Genomic DNA, 24,342 nt, shown 5'->3' with positions numbered 1-24,342 from the left:
AGCAGCAGCTACTAACGGGGCATTCTATTGTGTGAAATGTTTTTGAGACGAATTTACATGGAAATCTGTACAGCAGTCAATAAAACATTAAAGTTCCGTGGAATAGGAGAGGCATCTGGGTTTCACGTTTAATCAAAAATGGTTCAAATGGCTCTGAGCACTATGGGACTTGACATCGGAGGTCATCAGTCCAATAGAACCTAGAACCACTTAAACCTAACTAACCTAAGGACATCACACACACCCATGCCGGGGGCAGGATTCGAACCTGCGACCGTAGCACGTGCGCGGTTCCGGATTGAAGCGCCTAGAACCACTCGGTCAAGGTGGCCGGTCAAGTTTAATCGTGCCTAGCCTGAGACTTTCACCGAGGAAACTGATTTCTGCATTAGATGTACATTGCTTCTGATCAGGTGTCACGGATCTGAGGAACTTGGGATAAGGAGGAAGAAAATTTTTCCTAGTTAGAGGTGCCACCAACTTGGATTTAAATATAAGTCGTGTAACTTTATGGCTGAAACAAGTTTGTTGCTTTGCTAATTTTTTTGCTGAGACATAAATAAACCATCTTTTGACTGAGAACGATAACATTTTTAGAAGGTGAAAGCAGTCTATCACAGCACCGCAGTGGTAGTTACAAACCTTAGGTGATCGCAAAGCAGTACGGGCCCTTGTCATTTTAAGGAAACTGGTGACGTTGCAATTGATTTAGGGTGGACAACACTTTCACAGCTGCTGTTTCATACAGGTATGCATGCGCCTCGTACAAGTGTTGAGGGTGCAGTGTGAGGGCTGCTCAGTGGCACTGTGTTTCAGGACCACCCACCATGTCGGCAGTTCCGGAGGTTCAGAACACCACAACCGAGGCCCTGGCCGCCCTGCTAGACGGGGGTGACGGCGCCCTGGTGACGCTGGTGGCGGGCGAGACGAGGGTGGCGGCTCACAGGGCCGTGTTGGCGGCCGCGAGCCCCGTGTTCGCAGCGATGTTCGCGCACGACATGCTGGAGGCCAGCTGCGGCCAGGTGAGCATCGACGACGTGGAGGGCCCGGTGCTGAGGCTCCTGGTGGCCTACACGTATACCCTGCAGGCCCCCCAGCTGCCCGACACGGCCGCCCAGCTGCTGGCGGCGGCCGACAAGTACGGCTTGTCGGCCCTGAAGGCTGCCTGCGAGCGGCAGCTGATCTCGCAGTTGGCCGTCGAGACCGCAGCGGCGACGGCCGTCAGGGCAGTGAGGCACTCGTGCCCGGACGCCACCAGGGCTGCCGTCGCCTTCATAAAGGACCACCCGCAGGTGATGGCCACGCGGGGCTGGGCGGACGCTGTGCTCGAGTACCCACAAGAAGTCATTGAAGTCTGCAGTATGCTCGGTGAGCCACCGGCAGAAGCCAGGTAAGCACGATTCCCTTTTTGGCAGTGCTAGTGTGAATTTGACGTCGTCCTTGCTTTGTTCGTCCTTGCTTTGTTCGTCCTTGCTTTGTTCGTCCCTGCTTTGTTCGTCCCTGCTTTGTTCGTCCCTGCTTTGTTCGTCCCTGCTTTGTTCGTCCCTGCTATGTTCGTCCCTGCTTTGTTCGCCGTGGGTTTCTTTGCTGCCTACATAGCATAAGACCTTAATGTCATCTACTTACTGATCGTCGGTCACGATGCTAAGTCTCTCGCTGTTTTCACTTCTTCTGCTTCTTATCAATTTCGCCTTTCTTTGATTTACTCTGATTCCATATTCTGTACTCATTAGACTGTTCATTCCATTCAGCAAACCCTGTAATTCTTCTTCACTGTCACTGAGGGAATCAGTCATCAGCAAATCTTATATCATTTCACCCTGAATTTTATTAATTCCACTCTACAATCTTTCCATTATTTCCATCATCGCTTCTTCGATGTATAGATTGAACAGTAGGGGCAAAGAATTACATCCCTGTCTGACACCCTTTTTAATCCGAATACTTCATTCTTGGTCTTCCACTCTTATTTTACCTTCTTGCCTCTTGTACATATTGCAAATTACTCGTCTTCTCCTATAGCTTACATGTATTTTTGTCAGAATTTCTAACATCTTGAACCACTTGATATTGCAGAACGCTTTCTCCAGGACCACAAATCCTATGAACGTCACGGAACTTCAATTTTCTTTTCATTCTCCTGTGTATTATCCTTGTCAGAAACGTGGATGCTTCAGCTGTTAAGCTGATTGTGCGATAATTCTCACGCTTCTCTGCTCTTGCAGTCTCCCAAATCGTGATGATTATATTTCTCTCAAAGTCAGATTGTATGTTGCCAGACTCATACATTCTACACACCAGTGAGAATAGACCTTTTGCCACCTCTCCCAATGATTTTAGAACTTCTGATTGAATGTTGTCTATACCTTATGCCTTCTTTGATCTTAAATTTTCCAAAGCGCTTTTAAATTCTGATTCTAATCACCAATATTTTCCATACCGACTCCTGCTTGTTCTTCTGTCACGCCATCCGACAAGTTGTTCCAATCAGAGAGGCCTTCAGTGTACTCCTTCCAACTTTCCGATCTCGCCTCTGTATTTAACACTGGAATTCCCATTGTGCTCTTAATGTTACCACGCTTGCTTTTAATTCCGTGGAAGATTGCTTTGACTTTTCTATATGCTGCGTCAGTCGTCCCAAGACTCACTTCTTCTTTGATTTCTTCACATTTTTCGTGCAGCCATTTCGCCTTAGCTTCTCTGCACTTCCTATTCATTTAATTCCTAAGTAACATATTTCTCTATTACTGAATTTTCCTGAATATTTTTGAACTTTTTTCTTTGATTGATCAACTGAAGGATCTCTTATACACTCCTGGAAATTGAAATAAGAACACCGTGAATCCATAGTCCCAGGAAGGGGAAACTTTATTGACACATTCCTGGGGTCAGATACATCACATGATCACACTGACAGAACCACAGGCACATAGACACAGGCAACAGAGCATGCACAATGTCGGCACTAGTACAGTGTATATCCACCTTTCGCAGCAATTCAGGCTGCTATTCTCCCATGGAGACGATCGTAGAGATGCTGGATGTAGTCCTGTGGAACGGCTTGCCATGCCATTTCCACCTGGCGCCTCAGTTGGACCAGCGTTCGTGCTGGACGTGCAGACCGCGTGAGACGACGCTTCATCCAGTCCCAAACATGCTCAATGGGGGACAGATCCGGAGATCTTGCTGGCCAGGGTAGTTGACTTACACCTTCTAGAGCACGTTGGGTGGCACGGGATACATGCGGACGTGCATTGTCCTGTTGGAACAGCAAGTTCCCTTGCCGGTCTAGGAATGGTAGAACGATGGGTTCGATGACGGTTTGGACGTACCGTGCACTATTCAGTGTCCCCTCGACGATCGCCAGTGGTGTACGGCCAGTGTAGGAGATCGCTCCCCACACCATGATGCCGGGTGTTGGCCCTGTGTGCCTCGGTCGTATGCAGTCCTGATTGTGGCGCTCACTTGCACGGCGCCAAACACGCATACGACCATCATTGGCACCAAGGCAGAAGCGACTCTCATCGCTGAAGACGACACGTCTCCATTCGTCCCTCCATTCACGCCTGTCGCGACACCACTGAAGGCGGGCTGCACGATGTTGGGGCGTGAGCGGAAGACGGCCTAACGGTGTGCGGGACCGTAGCCCAGCTTCATGGAGACGGTTGCGAATGGTCCTCGCCGATACCCCAGGAGCAACAGTGTCCCTAATTTGCTGGGAAGTGGCGGTGCGGTCCCCTACGGCACTGCGTAGGATCCTACGGTCTTGGCGTGCATCCGTGCGTCGCTGCGGTCCGGTCCCAGGTCGACGGGCACGTGCACCTTCCGCCGACCACTGGCGACAACATCGATGTAATGTGGAGACCTCACGCCCCACGTGTTGAGCAATTCGGCGGTACGTCCACCCGGCCTCCCGCATGCCCACTATACGCCCTCGCTCAAAGTCCGTCAACTGCACATACGGTTCACGTCCACGCTGTCGCGGCATGCTACCAGTGTTAAAGACTGCGATGGAGCTCCGTATGCCACGGCAAACTGGCTGACACTGACGGCGGCGGTGCACAAATGCTGCGCAGCTAGCGCCATTCGACGGCCAACACCGCGGTTCCTGGTGTGTCCGCTGTGCCGTGCGTGTGATCATTGCTTGTACAGCCCTCTCGCAGTGTCCGGAGCAAGTGTGGTGGGTCTGACACACCGGTGTCAATGTGTTCTTTTTTCCATTTCCAGGAGTGTATTTTCCATGGTTTCTTCGCAGTTAGCTTCCTTGTACCTACGTTTTTCTTTCCAACTTCTGTTACTGTCGTTGTTAGAGATATCCATTCCTATTCTACTGAACTACCTATTGAGCTGCTTATTATTGCAGTATCTGTAGCCTCAGAGAACATAAATCTCATCTCTTCTTTCCTTAGTACTACTGTATTCCACCTCTTTGTACATCGATTGCTCCTGACGAGTCTCGTAAAATTCAGCCTACTCTTAATCACTGCTAAATTCTTATGTCTCTATATCTACTCCTGGGTATGCTTTACAGCCCAGTATCTGATTTCAAAATGTTTGCCTGACAATAATATGGTGTGAGTTTAAACCTCCCATATTTTGATTCTTTTCCAAGTATACCCCCTCGTCTAGTGATTTTTGAACAGACTATACCAGCTATTACGAGGATAAATTTACTGTAGAACTTAACTAGCCTTTCTTCTCTCCTATTCCTATTATCAAGTACATATTCTCGTGTAACCCTTTCTTCTACTCCTTCCCCTACGATGGCGTTTCAGTCCCTCCATGACTATTACATAGTACTGAATTACCTGTTCAATATCCTCACTTTTTCTCTCTCTTCACCTTCAACTTGCGACGCCATCATGTATACCTGAACTATGCATGTTGTTGGTTTGCTTTTGATTCTCACGATAACATAACTATACTCACTTTCCTCCCTGCCTTTCTATTGACACTGAATCCTACTGCTGTTGCTACTATCCTATTCTCATGTGACCAGAAATACGTTTCTTATTTTCTGGCTTCCAACCACATTCGAACTCCTCACTTTCCAGCTCCCGAATCATAGAATGTTATCCTTTCGTTGGTTACTCAACCTTTTTCTCGTGGTCACCTCCCTCTTGGGCCACCTCGCCTGGAGGTTTGAATGGGGGACTAGTCTTTTGCTAATGGAGAGACCGTTATGGCTCTTATTGAATCACATGCCACATGTCATGTTGATGCATGTTATGTATCTTTAAGCAGTTGTTTACATTGCCTTCTGTATCCTCACGGTGTTGATCATTGCCAATTTTTCCTCATTTAGGAGCAGTTTCAGACCTCAAGGGAAAGAGAGTGCCCTGAACCTCTGTCGGCCCCTCCGCCCTCTTTGGAAAAGCTGTTGGCTGAAAGAGGGTGACACCTGATGCTGGAAGTCTTCAGACACCAATGCTGATTATTCTTATTCAAAATTCAAGTGATGGTGATGTTCAAACCTGGGACTCTGGACTTTCCTGATTACTAAAAAAGACGCTACCCCTAGGTGACTGGCCCCAAAGAGTAGGGTATGACTCCCTGAGATATCCAGTAAAGCAGGAGCCATGAGCACTGGGGCTAGTCGTGCACACTGGGGTCAAACAAGAAGAGAATAATGCAGCCAGCACAGTAATATTGTCACACTCAAGGCTGTGCCTTACAATCACATTTCCTTCTCGTCTCTGTTCAACTATCGCCCTGAATATTTTCCGTGCATTCCCTTTCACTAAACAGACAGGCAATCTCTGCCCCCCCCCCCCCTGTCTTGTTTGAAGTTCCCCATGGCGTTACCAGAGATCGTCCACGGAATCCTATGAGGTTTTCCGCTACTGGGATACAGCAGATTATATTCGCTGTCCACCTACAGGTGTACGACATATCTCCCACAACGTCAGTATTGATGTGACGTTTTCATCCAGCTATCATTTGTTGCCTCTGTCTCTCGGATACATATGCTCCATACAAGTCTATTTTGTTTCCTTTTCAATTTAAAAAAAAATCCATATTCAATAGACTACAGGTTACTTCACAAGTTGTAAACGTTGTCCATCAGATAAAATTGCATACACTGCGTAACCCATTTTTTTCTTTTAATGTTGGCCTCTACTGCAAACTGCTCAATTCGAAAATTGTTGTTTAAGAAACACATCACCACTGCTGTCTTTTCAATGAATCGAAATGTGGAGACATTACATGCATATATACAGTTCTATTTGCTTTACTCAAATGCAGATTTTGAATATACTCTTGATAACTTTTATAGCATAGCTCTTGTAATTCTTGTCCATCTTCTTCATTCCCTTGGGCTTCACATCAAACAGCGCCTGCATATCCATGACCATATAGTTTCAACAGTAAGTTTATACCCCAACTTATCAGTTTGTTTCTCTATCGCTGGATCTCTCTCTCTCTCTCTCTCTCTCTCTTCCTCCAGTGATATAATTCAGCATCCATATATCAGTTTTCAAATTACTTCACAACCAAAAGTAGCAGCCAGTTGACTTTAACTGCTTCTAAATTCTGTCTGAAAGTTGTTCTGTCAGGGCAGCAAAATTGTTGGCCCTTATGTTTGGAATTTGGTTTGTGCTTCATTTTGAACAATTTGTTGTTTTGCATCTTAAGCTACGCCAGTGGGGAATATAGCAGAAGTAGTGCAGAAAAAGACCAGTTAATTGGTGGCACAGTCACGTTAAGTGACAGGCTGGTGTTGTTGGCACTGAGTGTTCTGTTGCCCCGGTGGACAGTCCCTCAGCTGTACCGCCTGCAATGAGCCCCTGTGTGAACACGCCCGCCCACACAGTGTTTCTCTGTGCAGCTCGCCGACCGCCACAGGGGGCGGGTCCACCCCCAACTCTGACAGTCAACCCCACAGCGGCCACAGCCGGTCTCCTGCTGCAGCTGCGCCTCCCACGTCTGCCCGACACACCCCTCCACCTGATGACGCAGCCCTCTCTCGCTTCCGGTGAGTTGTGTTGCCACACGTGCCCAAGTCTTACCCTCAGAGTACTGCTTATTTTGGCATTAATCAGCCGATATACTAAATAAAATAAAATACAGATTCCTTCAGTTTTTGGATAGAGGTTACAGTTGCCATTAAACATTACTCCTTTCTCACTTTTTTGGCTATGATATTTTGAAGATTGAGCACATATGCAGAAGATTTCTCGTTCTCTGTATTTGCCGTGAGAATTACGTTCAGTTCAGAGTCACTCAACTGTAGTTACGTAGGAAGTGTCCCATACAAATCATACCCACTCCCAAAGATTCTTTATATATTGATGCGTTGAATCTAGATTTTGTTTTGAGTGATGATTGTGTGTCTTACAAATTGATTCTGAATTAAATGGGCGTGGAAACGGGATTTTTCACACAATTCCACTCAACAAAACTTATGTGAATGGTTGTAGATATAAGTTATTGAAGACACTCAGGAAGAAATGGAGAAAGAAACGTAAACAGAAATACAAGTAATAATGACAAAAAGTTAATATTTAGTACAGTAATGAGGATACAGCTTGTTTTGGGTATGTCTTAAAATGTAATTCGAATATTCCTTAAATGGTTCCCTGGTCAGTTACATCTGTAGTGACTACTGAAAATCTGTGCCGCACTGGAACAGGAACCCAGATTTGCTGCTTATTGCAGGCAGTCTCCTTGAGCAGTAGGCTGCCTGAGTACACCTCCTCTTCCGACTCAGCTTCTCATCGAAACTTGCACTAGAGTTTATCCCGGAGGACTTCTGGGAAGAGTATCAAAAGGGAAATCTAATCGGTGAATGTTATCCTACTTCAGAGGATGTACATGAGAACCTCTGGTGGTGGTGTTTGCAAACCATGGGTAAAAAACATCATCCACAATGGCATTTCCAGTTACGCCAGCAAACGCACTCAGCTGGTCTAATGGTTGAGGTATCTGCTCTCGAGAAGTAAGAAATGCAGTGGGTGTGGCTGAGTGGAGATGCGTACAGCACTGTATGGCTCGTCACTCGTAAACAAACTCCTGTATTCGATGGATGATGGAGGTCACCAGGTGTGATGAGTAGTGGATTTGATTCACAGAGGAGAAGTTTTGTATAATTCCATGGTATAGTTAACTTTTATTTTTATATATAACCAACAGCAGAGTTTCCACAATGATGATGGTGCCACTACAGCTGAGTTACTAAATACAGTTTTCCTTAATTCCTTCACGAAAAAAGACAAAGTAACTATTCAAGAATTCGAAACCAGAACAGCTGTTGGCGTGAGTGACATAAAAGTATATACTTTAGGTGTTGCGATACAACTCGAATCACTTAAGAAAGGCAAGTCTTCTGGTCCAGATGGAATACGAATCAGGTTCCTTTCAGAGTATGCAGACACAATAGTGCCTTTCTTAGCAATCATATACAACCGTTCACTTGGCGAAAGGTCTGTTCCTAAAGCCTGGAAAGTAGCACAGGTCACACCAATACTCAAGAAAGGAAATAGGAGTAACCTATTGAATTACAGACACATATTACTGACCTCAATTTGCTGTAGGATTTTGGAGAATACACTGTACTCGAACATTATGACTCACCTCGAAGAAAATGATTTCCAGAAGGGTTTTGATACCATTCGTAACAAGAGACTATTACGTGGTGTATACGGCCCGGAAGATCCAGGAAAGCCCCAGGAATTTTTTCATCTGCAGGAAAACCAGGAAAAACAGGGGAATTTTCTAGAGTCCTGGGAGTTTTCCATTGATTTAGTTTTCATTTAATTTTTTGTCATTTTGACTGGTAATAACCGATACTCTAACAAAGGACATTACTGTATTCCGCTACTGCAGAATAATACTGCAGCAACAAAATATGAACGAGGGAATGAAATATAAATTCCAAAGGAAATGCTTCATATATAAACAAAAAACACACAGCGCTCATACAAGCGTCTGCCAACAGCAAAATGTGTGAAAGGCTGTAAGAAGACAATGCAGTGCTTAGTAACAACAAATTACCTCCGATGAGCGTTAAGTCTCAACTGTTCACATCAGATTCATTTAAGCAGTTACAAGCGGAACCACGCGCATGCGCAGTTGAGTCGCGTCAGAGTAGTACCTTCTCCCGCTTCTGGAAACAGGAATGTCGCTGTTGGTTCTGTACGCAGCAAACCGGAGTATCTGAACCGGGCGGCAATTTCGGTGGCGAGGGGGGCAAATTCGTATTGTTGAGGAAAAATAACCTTGTTTCACAAAGCGCCTAGCATCTAGAGCACATTGGTCTATCGATTATTCAAAAGAGTTTGAAGCTCATCCCTGTTGCTTTTTGAACATTTTTGATCACATTCTAAGTTGAATTCTGAATGAATCATAAGTTGATTTTTGAATGCGTGCATAGTGTACGTGACGTACCTGCCAGGGGAATCCTCGTCGCATCTGGAAATAAACTTTCCTGCAGACAAAAGGGGACGGGGCTACACGAGCTGAGCGGAATAAAGCCGCACGGGTGAATGTAGTGTGTGTGTGTGACTGACTGGTATGCAGATGATGAGCGAATAGCTACGTCCATAGATTCAGACTACCAGAGTGGTAATGAACGACCAACAGCAATAACAGATACGACATATTAACGTATTATCTTGTCGCTGTATCAAAGAAAATGAAAGTTTGACAGAAAATTTTTGACCAGGTCGCTACACTAGAGAGGGCAAGTTGTACATTTCCTGGTTAGCAGCCGCTTAAATTCCATTCTGGGAGTAGCGCAGAAAACGCATTGTACGAACACGTAATAACGCCTAACCGGAGAATAATCGCTGAATAATTACTAAACCGGTGATTCTGGCAGAGTTAGTAGAGTTAACTGGAGAATTGAGCTTTGACAATGATAGGAATAGTTACAGATTTAGGGATAAGAAGATTTTGTTAGAACGAGGAAGGGGAAGAAACGGGGCGGTTCCAAATTTATACAAAAATTTCGTACTACTACTTTTCTACTTTTCGATCTCATGCTTAAGATACTGGAGCTTATGAATGAAACATGAAACTATTTCCTAACATAAAGCCTTTTGCTTGCAGTAGGCCATACAGGCATTTCATATTATTACTTGGCAGAGTTATATTCTGCCGTATTATAAAAATGACCATTATTAGCAAAACAATCTCGCTTGTTTCGTGTGTGTTACAGCTGCTGCAATATTAGAAAGGCCTATTTTCTTTCGTCCTGCAAACAGTGAAAATAGACGTAATGAGATCGAGAAACACCAGTCATTGGTACTATTTGTATTAAAAGCTTTTTGAGTATTAGACAACGACATCTCGATTTTTCACGTAGCAAAACATTTGACGAATTTTGATTAGGTAACAGATTCTTTCGCAGAAAGGAAAGCACGGCAAGTAAAGCTGGAGCAAGATTAGTGAGAAAAGAACGCAAGGATTGAAGAAATATGTACTGTCTTGCTTGTCTCTTGTCTTATCTGGTTTTGTCTATCCTATACTTGATTCTATGTCACACAGAACAGAAAGTTATCAGCTATTAGGCAGTAAAGAATCCAGATTTTCTGAAGAGTTCTTCTTCTTCCGGTTACAAATAATTCCATCCAGTATTAATTGCGAGGTTATTTTGTTTAAAATCAAAGGACATTTTAATTTTCGCTGTCCTGAATGTACTTCGATGGCATCCGTTACAAAATACACATTTGAGTCCCACAGTGCGAAGTGCAGTGATGTGCAGTGCAGTAAGAGAACGCTGTGTGAAGAGGCGTGGCACTGCACTTCAGCACACTTAAGACCAAATAACGCGTCTTAAATTTCTTCGTTCGAAGTTATATGTTTTATGCATAGGACTCTTCAGGAAGAAGTGCTCTACAAAATGAACATTTTTTGAAAAGTTTTTTTTGACGCCCTATCTCAAGCGCTCGAGGAACGGGGGGGGGGGGGTGATCTGTGTTCACATTTAGTGACTTTGCTGTTTCCTCTTTGTTCACTGCTGTCATGTCAAATGAAAGAGAGTGGTTTCTGTGGCTGGGATATATCAAGTGAATTAAAATACGTTCACACAATTATGGAAGATTAAAATATGTCATTAGTTCCAGATTTTAATACAATTTCCACCTCTCTGACAGTCAAGCATTAATTATCTTGCAGAACAATGAAGTAATTTTTGTCGCTTTGCTGAAGTAATTCGGCTTTTATTAACCTTTTCCGCAGAGGCATCCAATGTATTTGAAACGAAATTTTTAATTCCACAGTACTGGCTAGTTTCAACTAGTCGCTGTATTTCAAGTGCAAGTTTTCATCTTCTAGCACGTATGGCATTATGCCATAATAAAGAACCAAACATTAGATAATGCAGCACTGGTACTCCAAGAAAATTTACATGTGAATCTGGACATACGAATGTGCGCTTTAAGTAGCAGTTTAAATGTGCACATTTTAGTATGGTTCACGAAGTTCTGATCTCTTGGAGTACCCTGTGACGTCTTACTGCTTTTACAACGTAATGTAAGATCTTTCAATGTTTTACACGTACGTACATACGGGCTTCCTACGTCATGTTAGCTGCGCAAGCGCGGGGCGCCTCTTACCTGGCGCTCTCCGGCAGCTGCTGGAACCAACCTGTTTCCAGCAGGTCGTGGAAAAATATTGCAAATGCTGGTTTGACAAGCGTTACTTTCAAAGTAAATATCCTTTAACGTAAGTTGGACTATGCGCGAGGATGTACCATGAAATTCTTAAATCACAGTGTGTTTCACTCCATTTAAAAATCAACTCTTTGATGACAAGCCATTTACAAGAATTTCCAACCCTGGAGATCAGACATTTGTCATTATTAAAAATTTTAGTGCCACATTTGTGTGATGTATCTGAAAGTGTAACACGCGCAAAAAATCGACATCATTTCGAAAGATAAGCTTCTCTTGCAGCTTATTAACCTTAGTGACCAATATTATATGTGGAAGCTTTGCTTTTCTTGTAGCAACACTATGTATATTAATGTAAGCCATTAACTTGTGTGTTACCGCTGCTTAACAGGGATGTTGCTATTGGCTGACTACATCACGCATCCTATGCCCTGAGTACTCGCTGTCATGAGCTGGCGAGATCACGTGACATGAGCTGTGACTGGCTTACAAAAGCGCATCGCAATCTCGATTTCAGTGATTCGGAAAGTAACATGTGGTGTTTGGTGGAATTTCAATGTGTGCTGTCGTAATACGAAAATACGCAACGTACATGTTGCTGCACGTCAAAGATATTTCCAAAACGTGTCTTTTTCCCTGAGTTTCGTTTTCTAAAGTGCCAGGAAATTCTACGCCCATGTCCATAACCATTCAAAGAATTGATAAGTTTTGCACTTCCGAGGGATAATATACCGTCACTTAAGACGGAAAAAGTGTTTTCATGTGGGAGAGTGTATTTTTAAGCGGGAAATCTGGGAATTTTTCCTTGTCCACGTATACATCCAGTATTAATCAAATTTGATACGTATGAAGTATCGTCTCTGTTGTGTGACTGGATTCTTGATTTCCTCGCAGAGATGTCACAGTTCATACTGATAGACGGCAAATCATCGAGTAGAATAGAAGTCATATACGGCGTTCCGCAAGGTAGTGTCATAGGCCCTCTGCCGTTCCTGATTTACATAAAGGGTCTAGGTGATAATTTGAGCTGCCCCTTAGACTGTTTGCAGAAGATGCTGTAATTTACAGTCTAGTAAAATCATCAGACGATCAATTCCAATTACAAAATGATCTAGAGAGAATTTCTTTATGATGCGAGAAGTGTCAGTTGGCACCAAACAAAGAAAAGTGCGAGGTCATCGACGTGGGTACTAAGAGGAATCTGCTTAATTTTGGATATACGATAAATTGCAGAAATTTAAGGGCTGTCAATTCGACTAAATACCTAGGAATTACAATTATGAGCAACTTAAATTGGAATGACCACATCGATAATATTGTGGGAAAGACGAAACAAAGACTGCGCTTTGTTGGCAGAAACTTGGAAGATGCGACAAACCTACCAAAGAGAGCCTACATTACACTTGTACGTCCTCTGCTGGAATATTGCTGGGCGGTGTGGGATCCTTACCAGGTACGATTGGCGGAGGACAGCGAAAAAGTGCAAAGAAGGGCAGTTCATTTCGTGTTATGGCGCAATATGGGTGAGTGTCACTGACATGATTCGCGAGTTGGTGTGGCAGTCACTGAAACAAAGGCGGTTTTCTTTGCGACGAGATCTGTTTACGAAATTTCAATTGCCAGGCAACAAACATAAATTTTTCAATTTTCGTGCATACAAATCATGTGGGTAATAATGCGTAATTTGGCACAGGAAGTACATAGCTACAAGTAAAAAAAATTTAAAAACGCTAAATATAAGATGACACACACCTACATGTATTACATGCACACTGAAAACATCATTGATAGTGTCGAATTGTATACTTAGTGTCCAGGATGATAGTAATAATTATGCGGCACATGCTGATATCAAAATCAGTATGCTCCGTAGAGAATGTGAAACAAAGCAGAAAAAAATTGAACACCAGGATGAGATGCAAGACTTGGAAAGGTAAGAAGTGGGGAAATGTTTAGGATGCAAACACAACAGGTTATGTTACAACGAAAAAAGTGAGAAACTTAATGTTAGAGAAGGAAGCAATGGACTTACAGCACACACAATAACAAACTAGGACAATGAAAAACAAAGAATAAAGTTGTTGGGGATGAATTGGTAGCTTTCAGAGAAGGTAGAAAAAGATCAAATAGGTAAATAACAGGGCCAAATAGAAATCCTTGGTTAATGCAGGAGATACTGAGTTCAACTGTAAAAAGAAGAAACTATAAAAATTCAGCAAATAAAGTAGGCAAAAGTAAATATGAATGTTTAACAAATTATTGACGAGAAGTGGAAAATGGCTAAGGAGGACTGTGTAGAAATTGTGTGTGTGTGTGTGTGTGTGTGTGTGTGTGTGTGTGTGTGTGTGTGTGTGTGTGTGTGTTCTCAGAGCTACTGACAGTTTTGGGAGAGTAAGGCATGGCAAAACTCTCCCATATGGTATGACACAAATCTCCCATCTAGTGTGCAAGATGTATGAGGGAGGCGAAATACCCTCACATTTCAAAAATAATATGAGATTTCAGTTCCAAAGAAAGCAGTTGGTGACAGGTGTGAGCACTAATGAGATACCAGTTAAGTCATTGGGTTGCAAAGTATGAACATCAGCTCCTTGCAGAATAATGGAAAAACTCGTAGAAGCTGATGTCGGGGAATATCAGTTTGGGTTTTGTTGATGTCTAGGAATATGAGGCAATACTGACCCTACGATTTCCATTGGAAGATACACTACTGACCATTAAAATTGCTACACCAAGAAGAAAAGCAGATAATAAATGGGTATTGATTGGACAAATATATTATACTAGAACTGACATGTGATTACATTTTCACTCAATTTGGGTGCATAGTTCCTGAGAAATCAGTACCCAGAACAACCACCTCTGGCCGTAATAACGGCCGTGATACGCTTGGGCATTGAGTCAGAGCTTGGATGGCGTGTACAGGTACAGCTGCTCGTGCAGCTTCAACACGATGCCACAGTTCATCAAGAGTAGTGACTGGTGTATTGTGAAGAGCCAGTTGCTCGGCCACCATTGACCAGACGTTTTCAATTGGTGAGAGATCTGGAGAATGTGCTGGCCAGGGCAGCAGTCGAACATTTTCTGTATCCAGAAAGGCCCGTACAAGACCTGCAACATGCGGTCGTGCATTATCCTGCTGAAATGTAGGGATCAGCAGGGATCGAATAAAGGGTTGAGCCACGGGTCGCAACACATCTGAAATGTAACGTCCACTGTTCAAAGTGCCGTCAGTGCGAGAAAGAGGTGACCGAGGCGTGTAACCGATGGGACCCCATACCATCACGCCAGGTGATAGGCTAGTATGGCGATGACGAATACACGCTTCCAATGTGCGTTCACCACGATGTCGCCAAACACGGATGCGACCATCATGATGCTGTAAACAGAACCTGGATTCATCCGAAAACATAACGTTTTGCCATTCGTGCACCCAGTTTCGTCGTAGAGTACACCATCGCAGGCGCTCCTCTCTGTGATTCAGCGTCAACGGTAACCGCACCCACGGTCCCCGAGCTGGTAGTCCATGCTGCTGCAAACGTCGTCGAACTGTTCGTGCAGATGGTTGTTGTGTTGCAAACGTCCCCATCTGTTGACTCAAGGATGGAGACGTGGCTGCACGATCCGTTCGTTACAGCCGTGCGGACAAGATGCCTGTCATCTCGACTGCTAGTGATACGAGGCCGTTGGGACCCAGCACGGCCTTCCGTATTACCCTCCTGAATCCACCGACTCCATATTCTGCTAACAGTCAATGGATCTCGACCAACGCGAGCAGCAATGTCGCGATACGATAAACCGCAATCGCGATAGGCTGCAATCCGACCTTTATCAAAGTTGAAAACGTGATGGTACGCATTTCTCCTCCTTAGACGAGGCATCACAACAACGTTTCACCAGGCAACGCCAGTCTACTGCTGTTTGTGTACGAGAAATAGGTTGGAAACTTTCCTCATGTCGGCACGTTGTAGGTGTCGCCACCGGCGTCAACCTTGTGTCAATGCTCTGAAAAGCTAATCATTTGCATGTCACAGCATCTTCTTCCTGTCGGTTAAATGTCGCGTCTGTAGCACTTCATCTTCGTGGTTTAGCAATTTTAATGGCCAGTGGTGTATTATTCAGACAACATTCTGCATCACTAGAAATAAGTCTTCTCGCCACGGGAACTAAAGACAGTCTCTCTAATTTAGATTTTTTTCACAGTTTTCGGAAAATATTGAAGTTGCTTTTTTGAATTTGTACTGAGGCACAATTTTACTTTCACTGTGTAAAGGAGTGTTGTCGCTTTTTGAACTTTCATCAGGTCCAGTGTGTAATTTTGACTATGTGAGGCAAGTATATGTGACACCCATTGCACCGGGGGGAGGGGCGGTTTGAATGGAATAAGACGATTTCAAATGTGAAGAAACAGGACACCAGTTGCGTTACACAATTTTTATCGGAACTAGTGTGGTCTTTCTTCACATCGACATTCTTCAAAAACAGACGTTGAAAATGAACAAAAATCTAAACGACAAAACTGGTCGCTGCAGTGGACTCGGGGAACTGCTGGCGTAATCGGCGCCCAGCGCTACCAACAGAAATGGCAAACTTTCAGATTAACCTCACAGTTTTGGCGCTACAGCTGCAGGGTCGCTGGCGTTTGCAGAAATGAAAAAGCAGGGAAGTCGACTTGAAGTGTTGCGGACAAATCCAATACGTGACGAAACCGAACGATGGACCCACGAGACACCTTTCAGTGTGCCACTTACATGCAGTTACCGCAGCTTGCACGGTGGTTGTCGGGAGGCGTGAACATCCGTCGTTTTCCTTTCAGTTCTTGCTCTGAGGGGGATAGCTTGTTGATGTACAGAGTATCCAATAATAAATCAATACTCCAACGGACAGCTCTAAAACCGGGAGTGTACTTACAACGTGCAGCCCATATTTTTATAGGCAGGCACGTTGATGATTTGGCGCTGATATATCCATACTTTCCTCGATACATGGGGAGCAGATAACGGTATTTTACTAAATATCGATACATCGGATACTGTACATTTTAAAAATATCAAGTCATAGGCAAGCTCTATCATTCCGCAATCGACGTCTGTTAAAACCTGTCGTGCGGCCATCAAGACGTCGGAAAGCCTTTCCCAGGAGCCACCTCAGTAGAGGTGACAGCGGCGCCAACGCGCTGCCCTTTTATACCTTGCGTACGCGATACTGCTGCCATCTGTATGTGTAGATATCGCTATCCCATGACCTTCTGTCAGCTCAGCCTGTCTCTGCCTGGAAGCACCCGGGTGGTTCTACAGCGCAAAAGACCTGCTGTCAATTAGAAATCAGAAACTACTCGAAATTGTACGTAGACGGAATAGATTTTAAATAAGCTAAACATTTATTCAAAACAACTGATGCCTTGTCATCCACAAACTAAATACTTTCCTTAGTGAAGTGTGGTTTCACATTTTAATGAACAATATGATGAAATAGCACACCATTGACTGCTAAACACATTTGGAATCGCTGTTTGAGCGAGAGAGATGTACTGGACAAGCTACATTGGATGATACGTTGTCGTGTGGTCTGGCGCGTATCATCTGACATACCTGGGGTTCATGACAGACTCTATCTTTCAGTGCTCCCCGTAGAAAGAAATCCATTTGAGTCATATCAGGGCACCTGGCTGGCCTTTGTACTGCAGCATTCCGTCCCATACAACGGCCAGGAAACTTTCCATTCATTGGTCGCTTTGGAGCAGGCGAAGAGTCTGGGCAGTGGTCGTGTTCGATCCACATACACTGTCGGTTGTCCACGGAACTACCTCCAGAAGAATAGGCTCGATGTTAGTAAGAATATATGCATACGTATTTCCATTTAATCACCCCGTGGAAGAAGTAAGGTCCGACAGTATAATTTCGTATGGTGCGAAATCATACATTGGTAATTCAATACCGTTAATATCCTACCTGATGAAGCGAGCGCACATTTTCAGAATCATTTGCCATGCACTGCAGCGCAGAAAGACAAAATTTTGAGCCACGTTCAAAATCACGTCCTCAGGAGTTCCCAGTGGAGTGTCAGATGGTAAGGGTGGCATTAATGTAAATGCGGGGTGCGAGAGACACTCGTCTGCTGACCCCTCATTCAATGAACACAGGATATCTTAAAGAATACCCGCTCTGCATTTAAATTCCTTCGTCCGTTTCTGAAGGGTTGCCCTGCAAGGCAAAGGAATTTCTCGCTTTCACAAATAAGTGTATGCTTTAGGTGACAGAGCTCTTAAAGTTAATGGATGGGCAATGTCCTCCGAATTCCACTTTGCCCTTTTATTTTCATTTAATAGACATCTTATTTGCGCCGGTGTAAAACACTTTGACAATACACTATTTACACTTTTGTGCAATACGACTTTTGCTTTCACGTCAGATGACTCTTCTGCCCGCTTCGACGAAAGAACACGTCGGAGACAGTTCGTTTTACTTCGTAAGGCTGCATCACATTTTTTATTGCCGCTTCTTTCTGTGCATTCAGTTTTTTAAAAGTTCAGTCTCGGCCCTCAGTTCCTTAATTTCCAAATCCTTATTCACTACTTCAGTGGGTTCATGAACGCAGTCTGTACATGCGGTTCGGTCGACTTTCTTTCTTTCGGTGGCACAGTTTCTAAAGCTGTCAGAGATAGCTTTTGCAGACTTCTTACTCCACAGCATTGTGCACGTCTTCCGGATCTCTAAAGCATAAATTTAATTTTAATTTTATTATTCGTAAAATTATTTACCGAGTAGGCCTACTACTCCTAAAAATTACTATGCAACTGCATTAATTTCTCACTAAAAATCAGATCAATTGACAAAAGCGATTAAATGTGAGTGGCATAAGCGGCTGCAATAGCCCAGTTTGATAAAATGTAAAAATACAATGTAAGAGGAAATACAGGTATACGAACCCATAACCTCCAAGATGGGAGTCAGAAACCATACCACTACGCTGCGAAGTCAACTGGTCAGCATCAGCTATTGTTACAGAAGTAAATGTAAACAAATTACGCGAAATATGATGATTTTGTCATTTTAACTATATACTAGCTTTAAAATAGTCAACATATCGAGAATACTTAAAAAAAACGGCTATTTCTAAGACAAATGTAGCTATTATATCCAGGAGGGAAAGCAAATACACTTGAGCAACATTATTTATTGCCTGTACAATATAGCGTGTCATTCACTCCCGTAAAGCAATATAGTAATGCGTCAAAAGGCATCGCATTTATGTGAATTCGTTTTTATTACGGTAATTTTTCAGTTTCAATTATTGAAAGTGTTATGTATGTGCAGACGTCTTACCCTTTCGTTTGCATCGCCGCTTTCCGCAATTTCTTGTCCACGCCAGTTCGGAATGTTTATGCAGGGGATTGCTGCTGGTAATAACTTCTTTCTTGAAGGTAACCCCAGAAGCTCATTTCTCAAATCCCGTTCACAATCTTCTGGCCGATAGTGACCTGACCACACACGTGCAGTTTCCGCATTCACTTTGTCCTTGCATTTGCATCGAACCATCCATTCACGTCGCAAGTGCTCATCCTTGGGAAAAACGTGATACGTAGCGTCCGTCGTCGTCCGAGCACTGTTAAAGCAATGTGCCGCGGCACACTTACAGCGAGCCTTGCTCGTGGCTGTCTCAAAACTGAATGCTCGCCGCTGCAGCCTCCTCTCCTCTCCTCTCCGTGACGTCAAGGCGCGCGAGGGCGTCTGCGAGTTTTTTTACTCGCTTGGGGCCGGAATGGTCGGCCTGCTTTTCCTATATGCCTCGGTTCCGAAATGCCGTGCCGGCGATTCCGCGGCGCGCGCCTTAAATCGGTGGCGACGCACTGTGCAGGCCCATCCGGGCAGTGTTCATTTTTGGGTAAATGAGTTGGCACCACTGCGAGACAGCAGACAATAGCCACCTCCCGAAACACGACATTGTGGAGTAAATTACATTAACACAGGAACAGAAATCAAAAGCCAAGGTTGCTACATCTATTACAAATATACGTCAGAACAGAATGCCTGTTCTCCTGTATGCATTTTCGTCTACAATTCCCTCCTAAATGTATGGCTATATTCCGAAGCGATTATAAACGAAATGTGGTGTAATTATACCGGACAACTGAAGACTTGCTCTTCCATTGTGTTTGCTCTAAGAGGTAAAAGTTCCCCTTGATTGGGTGGATTGAAGCGCAACCATTCTTGTGATACGAGTAGTGCTCAGAAGTAACGGGAAACTCGCCATTTCACGCGTTTTATTACTCAGATTCCTACTTTCTTTTTGTCATTGTGTGTATCGGTCATTTAGTGTGTTGTGAGGTGTCAGAAAGGTTACTGGTATTTTAAGAGTATTACTGTAAAAACGGATTACCGCATTTGTACTGAAATTTGCTATGAGAAAGGATTAAAATGCATCGTGGTTTTATAAATATTATATACTGCTTTTGGTGAAATAGGTGTTTACGACTGGTATAAACCTTTAGAAGAAGATGAGGATGACGAGAAGTTCATAATAGAAGACGAACTGAGAGTTAAACCAAACGATGCGTAAACCAACACTCAATCGTCTCGGTGACAGATGGCCGAGACCACTGAAATGTGAATGTTATGTTTCTGACAGTAATCTTCGGTTTTGACAGTACAGAGCACCGCGACTCCTTGTCCCAAGATGAAACGGCCAGTAGGCAGATCTTCTCACCAGCTCAACCCCGATGGCTTGAAGCAACGCGGAAAGGTGTCCGGCTTTGTGGCGGAACAGTTCACCGTTTCTGCACTGCGATAACGCACCTGCTCACAGTTCGTTGCGTGCTTGTGCATGTTTGGCTAGAAACAATACTGTAGTGATGTCCTTGGCCCCATGTTCGCTCCATGTGTGACATTTTGTTCTCAAAAATAAAGACAAACCTTAAAGAGCTGTCTTTTACATACGAGATGAGATTCAAACTGCACATCTGAGAGAACTAAACGCTACCTTAAGGATTGTTCCAGAATAGTTTTGAGCATTGGAAGAAGCACTGGAATTAATGTATTATATGTAATGGGAAATATTTTGGTGAATACGACATTGATGTAGACCAATAAATAAACCCAGTGTTGGATACAACATTCACCGCTGTTGCTTCCACTATCGTATTGTCCATTTTGGTGCCAATGTCACGACCCTGTCACCGTCTTCTAAGAGGAATGTCGTTGATTCACCACCCAAGTTTCGTCGATAGAAAAGAGTTCTGTTAATTTCCTGACTTGTATCAAGTATTTGCATCGCCAGTCAGTAATCACTTCTCTCTAGTGGGACCTTTCCTTTACTTAGAGGTCTGTTGCAAGTAAATCGCATTTCATGCAGTGTCTTACGCTAAACAGCTTTCTTCCAAGGAAAATAATTTTTTTGTTTTTACGGCAACAACTAATTTGTGTAATGTCAGCACTAGTTTTTAGCCATACAAAAGTCCCTATGGTTGATCAAATTACCTATTTTGAGAAGCTGCTTGCAATGATGGATTTATTCTCCAAATTTCGTAGTGCACTTTCTTGGCGGCTCTGGCAAACCGCGTGGTTTATTTTCGGTCGCCTTTCTGATGCGTCCAATAGCGGCAAGGCTGACTTGTGTGTAAACTACAATCCTTTCTTTTTGAGACGGGCAACATTAGCCCCCAGTTCTTTCTGTGCCGACTCTTTAATACAATCCGTGATTGCAATAGAGGTGACTGAGCCATTTTTACCCCAAAGATCGCAATTATTTGCATTGTGCAGATTTTCCTGTGATGTGGTGCGCTTGTCGATCATCTCTGAATAACATATTCGTACATGTCCACAGAGTATTTGACACGGTGGATTACTGTTGACCGTTGAAGAAGATAGAAATGTATTGAATAGGTTCCCATGTATGTGAGTGGACCTCAGCTCTTAAGTGACAGAACCCAGTATGTTGTCCTCAGTGGCGAGTGTTCGCCAGAGGCAGGAGTGCTCCAGAAAAGGGTGGTGGGACCGCTGTTGCTGTCTGTATACATAAATGGTCTGGTGGACAGGTACCTGCAGCTGTTTGCTGACTGTCCCCTAGTGTACAGTAAGATGTCGTCGTGAGTGAGTGTAGGAGGACACAAGGCGAGTTGGACAAAATTTCTAGTTGGTGTGACGAATGGCAGCCATCTGTAAATGTAGAGAAACGTAAGTTGATGCAGGTGAGTAGGAAAAACAGACATGTAATGTTGAGGTACAGCAGTAGAGGTGTTGCGCTTAAATGTCTGAGCGAGAGTTCGCAAAGTGATACGAAATGGAACGAGGTTGAGAGGACTGCGGTAGGGAAGGCGGGAGGTCGACTTTAGTTTGTTGGGAGAATTTTAGGAAAGTGTGGTTGGCCTGTAGATGAGGCTGCATGTAGGCCGCTGGTGCGACCTATTCTCGAGTACTGCTAGAGTGTTTGGTGTTCGCAACAGGTATAATTAAAGGAAGACAGCTATAGGACTGAGAGCTGAGCTGATAGATTTGCTACCGGTAGTTTCGAGTGACGCAGAGGTATTGTGCAGAAGCTTCAGGAACTCGAATCGGAATCACTGGAGGGGAGGCGAAGTTCTTTTCGAGGAACTCTGTTGAGAAAATTTAGAGAATCGTCTTTCGAGGCTGACTGCAGAACAATTCTAGTTCTGGCAATGTACACTTGACACTAGGCGTGTGAAGATAGGGTGAGAGGCATTGTCGCTCGTACAGAGGCATACAGGCAGTCGTTTCTCCCTCGCTGTATTTGCGAGCAGAACGGAAAGAGGAAATGACTGCAGTCAGTTAGGATAACTTTTTATGTGTACCAGTTACTACTTTTGTTTCATATGGCTGCTGCTCCACCTACATTGATTATTTTATACTGAATGCAGCAGTTTTATTACGTCTGTAGTTTCTAGTTGGTATTTCACTTGTCTTTGGAGCTTCTTACTGGCTCTCTCGCTTGGGATTAGCCTTTAACTTGCATCAGCTGTGGGGAGAGGTTCCCGCGACATTGGTTAAAGTTCAGCAATGCCAGATCTATACAAGTAATTTGATATTTGTAAGTGAACATGCGATAATGAATCAACACTGTTTGTATTTCTTACAGGCACCTGATTTCTTTCTGGCATGATCTAATTTATGCATTGCATTAGATACAGGAAATACAGTACTTTTTTGAGACTGGTCTAAAGTTACGGTTTAAGTGTTTGTACTACTACTGAAAGAGAAATTTTACTCGGAAGCAGCGTAGCTGGTGTACACTTTAAGTTTACTTAGACCTTTTTAAGTATAAATGTAAAGTTTTACGCCTTCTGTAGTGGTGTGTAACTTATTTTGTGCCCAGAATTTTCAGAAAATGCAAAAAGTTGCACAAAGTTACCATGACTGAGTATAGTAGTTGTGCAGGATGCCGCCTGCCACAGACCATATGGTGGGTTGCAAAGTTTGTAAGCAGATGGAAATGAATGTTCCAGTGGATGCATCTCTTGTTGCATGCATGATTATACGAGCACATGTGACGATTATTATGCAGTGGGTAGTGTGTGTGTGTGTGTGTGTGTGTGTGTGTGTGTGTGTCAGGGAGAGCCGACCCGGTGCCCTTGTTGTATTTGAAATATGTCGACCGACTTATTGTGTACGAAGCAGTGACTCTTATATCTTTTGTCGGTATGTCAGGAAATTTCCATGTTACTGGTCTGAATCACTTAGCTGTCTGGTGAGGAAGTAGTATTTCAGTGCTTACAGATGCGTTTAGTTTCTATTGTTTTCTTCCTAAGTGACTGAAGGAATTGGTACCCAGAGAACGTAGTTTTGGGGTGTGTTTGAATGTAGATGAAGGATTGGGTAGCAGCTGCATGCCGAGGTGAAAGGAGGCGGATCTGTGGAGTGAACTATGAGGGAATGTGCCAAATGAATTTGTTAGGAGATGGAGTGCACCTATTTTTAATGGGAGATGGGTGAAGTTTTTGATTATGGGCTAGTGCTGTGGATCTGTCTGTAATACGCTGGTTAACCCGTATTGCAGAAGCAAGATTTCTAGATTTGTGACTTGTCGCTCGGAAGAAGTGTATTCCGAATTGTTGGCAGTTTTGCGGCTGTTAGTTTCTTTCATTTGGTGTGTGTGTGTCTCGATAGTAGAGAGTAAGTGTGTCGATGTTTTGTGCAGGAGCCTTTCTGAGGAGGAGCGAGGCAGGAGGCTGATAGAGGCGGCTGAGGAGGGGGCGGTGGAGGAGGTGCGGGCGTTGCTCGCGGCTGGGGCGGACGTGGGGGCGAGGGGCGGGGACGGGCGGACCGCCCTGCACTGGGCTGCACAGAGAGGCGACGCGGCTGTGGTGCGGCTGCTGCTCTCTGCGGCGTCCGACCCCAACGCCAGGAATCAGTGGGGGGAGACGCCGCTGCACTGGGCGGCATGGTGGGGCCACGCAGAAGCGGCGGCTGCGTTGCTGCAGGCCGGAGCCGACAGGGGGGTGAGGACTGATGACGGGAGGACCCCCCTGGACTTACCCAGGATGTGCAACCATCAGGAGATCGTCAGGATGCTAACACAGAGTTAATACACGCCACTAGAGGAAATGACATCCTGTACTCCATTCTACATGATATTAAAATAAAAAATTGAAAAAAAAGATCGCTTTCTCTATTCATTTCTATCTTTTGCAGTCTACACAATTACTCCAGTAACACCACAACTACTGCAACAACAGGAGATATCTGTAAACCAACGTGACAAACCTTCCTTTTGA

The 24,342-nt window shown here is 44.1% G+C and overlaps 1 protein-coding gene across 1 annotated transcript; it reads left to right on the top strand.

Moving 5' to 3' along the window:
* The first annotated feature begins 312 nt into the window (after positions 1-312).
* Positions 313-24,153, top strand: LOC124719702 (BTB/POZ domain and ankyrin repeat-containing protein COCH-like). Its single transcript, XM_047244908.1, has 3 exons — positions 313-1,390; positions 6,830-6,976; positions 23,766-24,153. The coding sequence occupies exons 1-3, from the start codon at positions 828-830 to the stop codon at positions 24,151-24,153; spliced, it is 1,098 nt and encodes a 365-aa protein (XP_047100864.1). The 5' UTR covers positions 313-827.
* The last annotated feature ends 189 nt before the right edge of the window (positions 24,154-24,342 follow it).

This window comes from Schistocerca piceifrons, chromosome 11, assembly GCF_021461385.2.
Source record: "Schistocerca piceifrons isolate TAMUIC-IGC-003096 chromosome 11, iqSchPice1.1, whole genome shotgun sequence".
Taxonomy (NCBI): domain Eukaryota; kingdom Metazoa; phylum Arthropoda; class Insecta; order Orthoptera; family Acrididae; genus Schistocerca; species Schistocerca piceifrons.
This window is presented reverse-complemented; position numbering and strand designations above follow the sequence as displayed.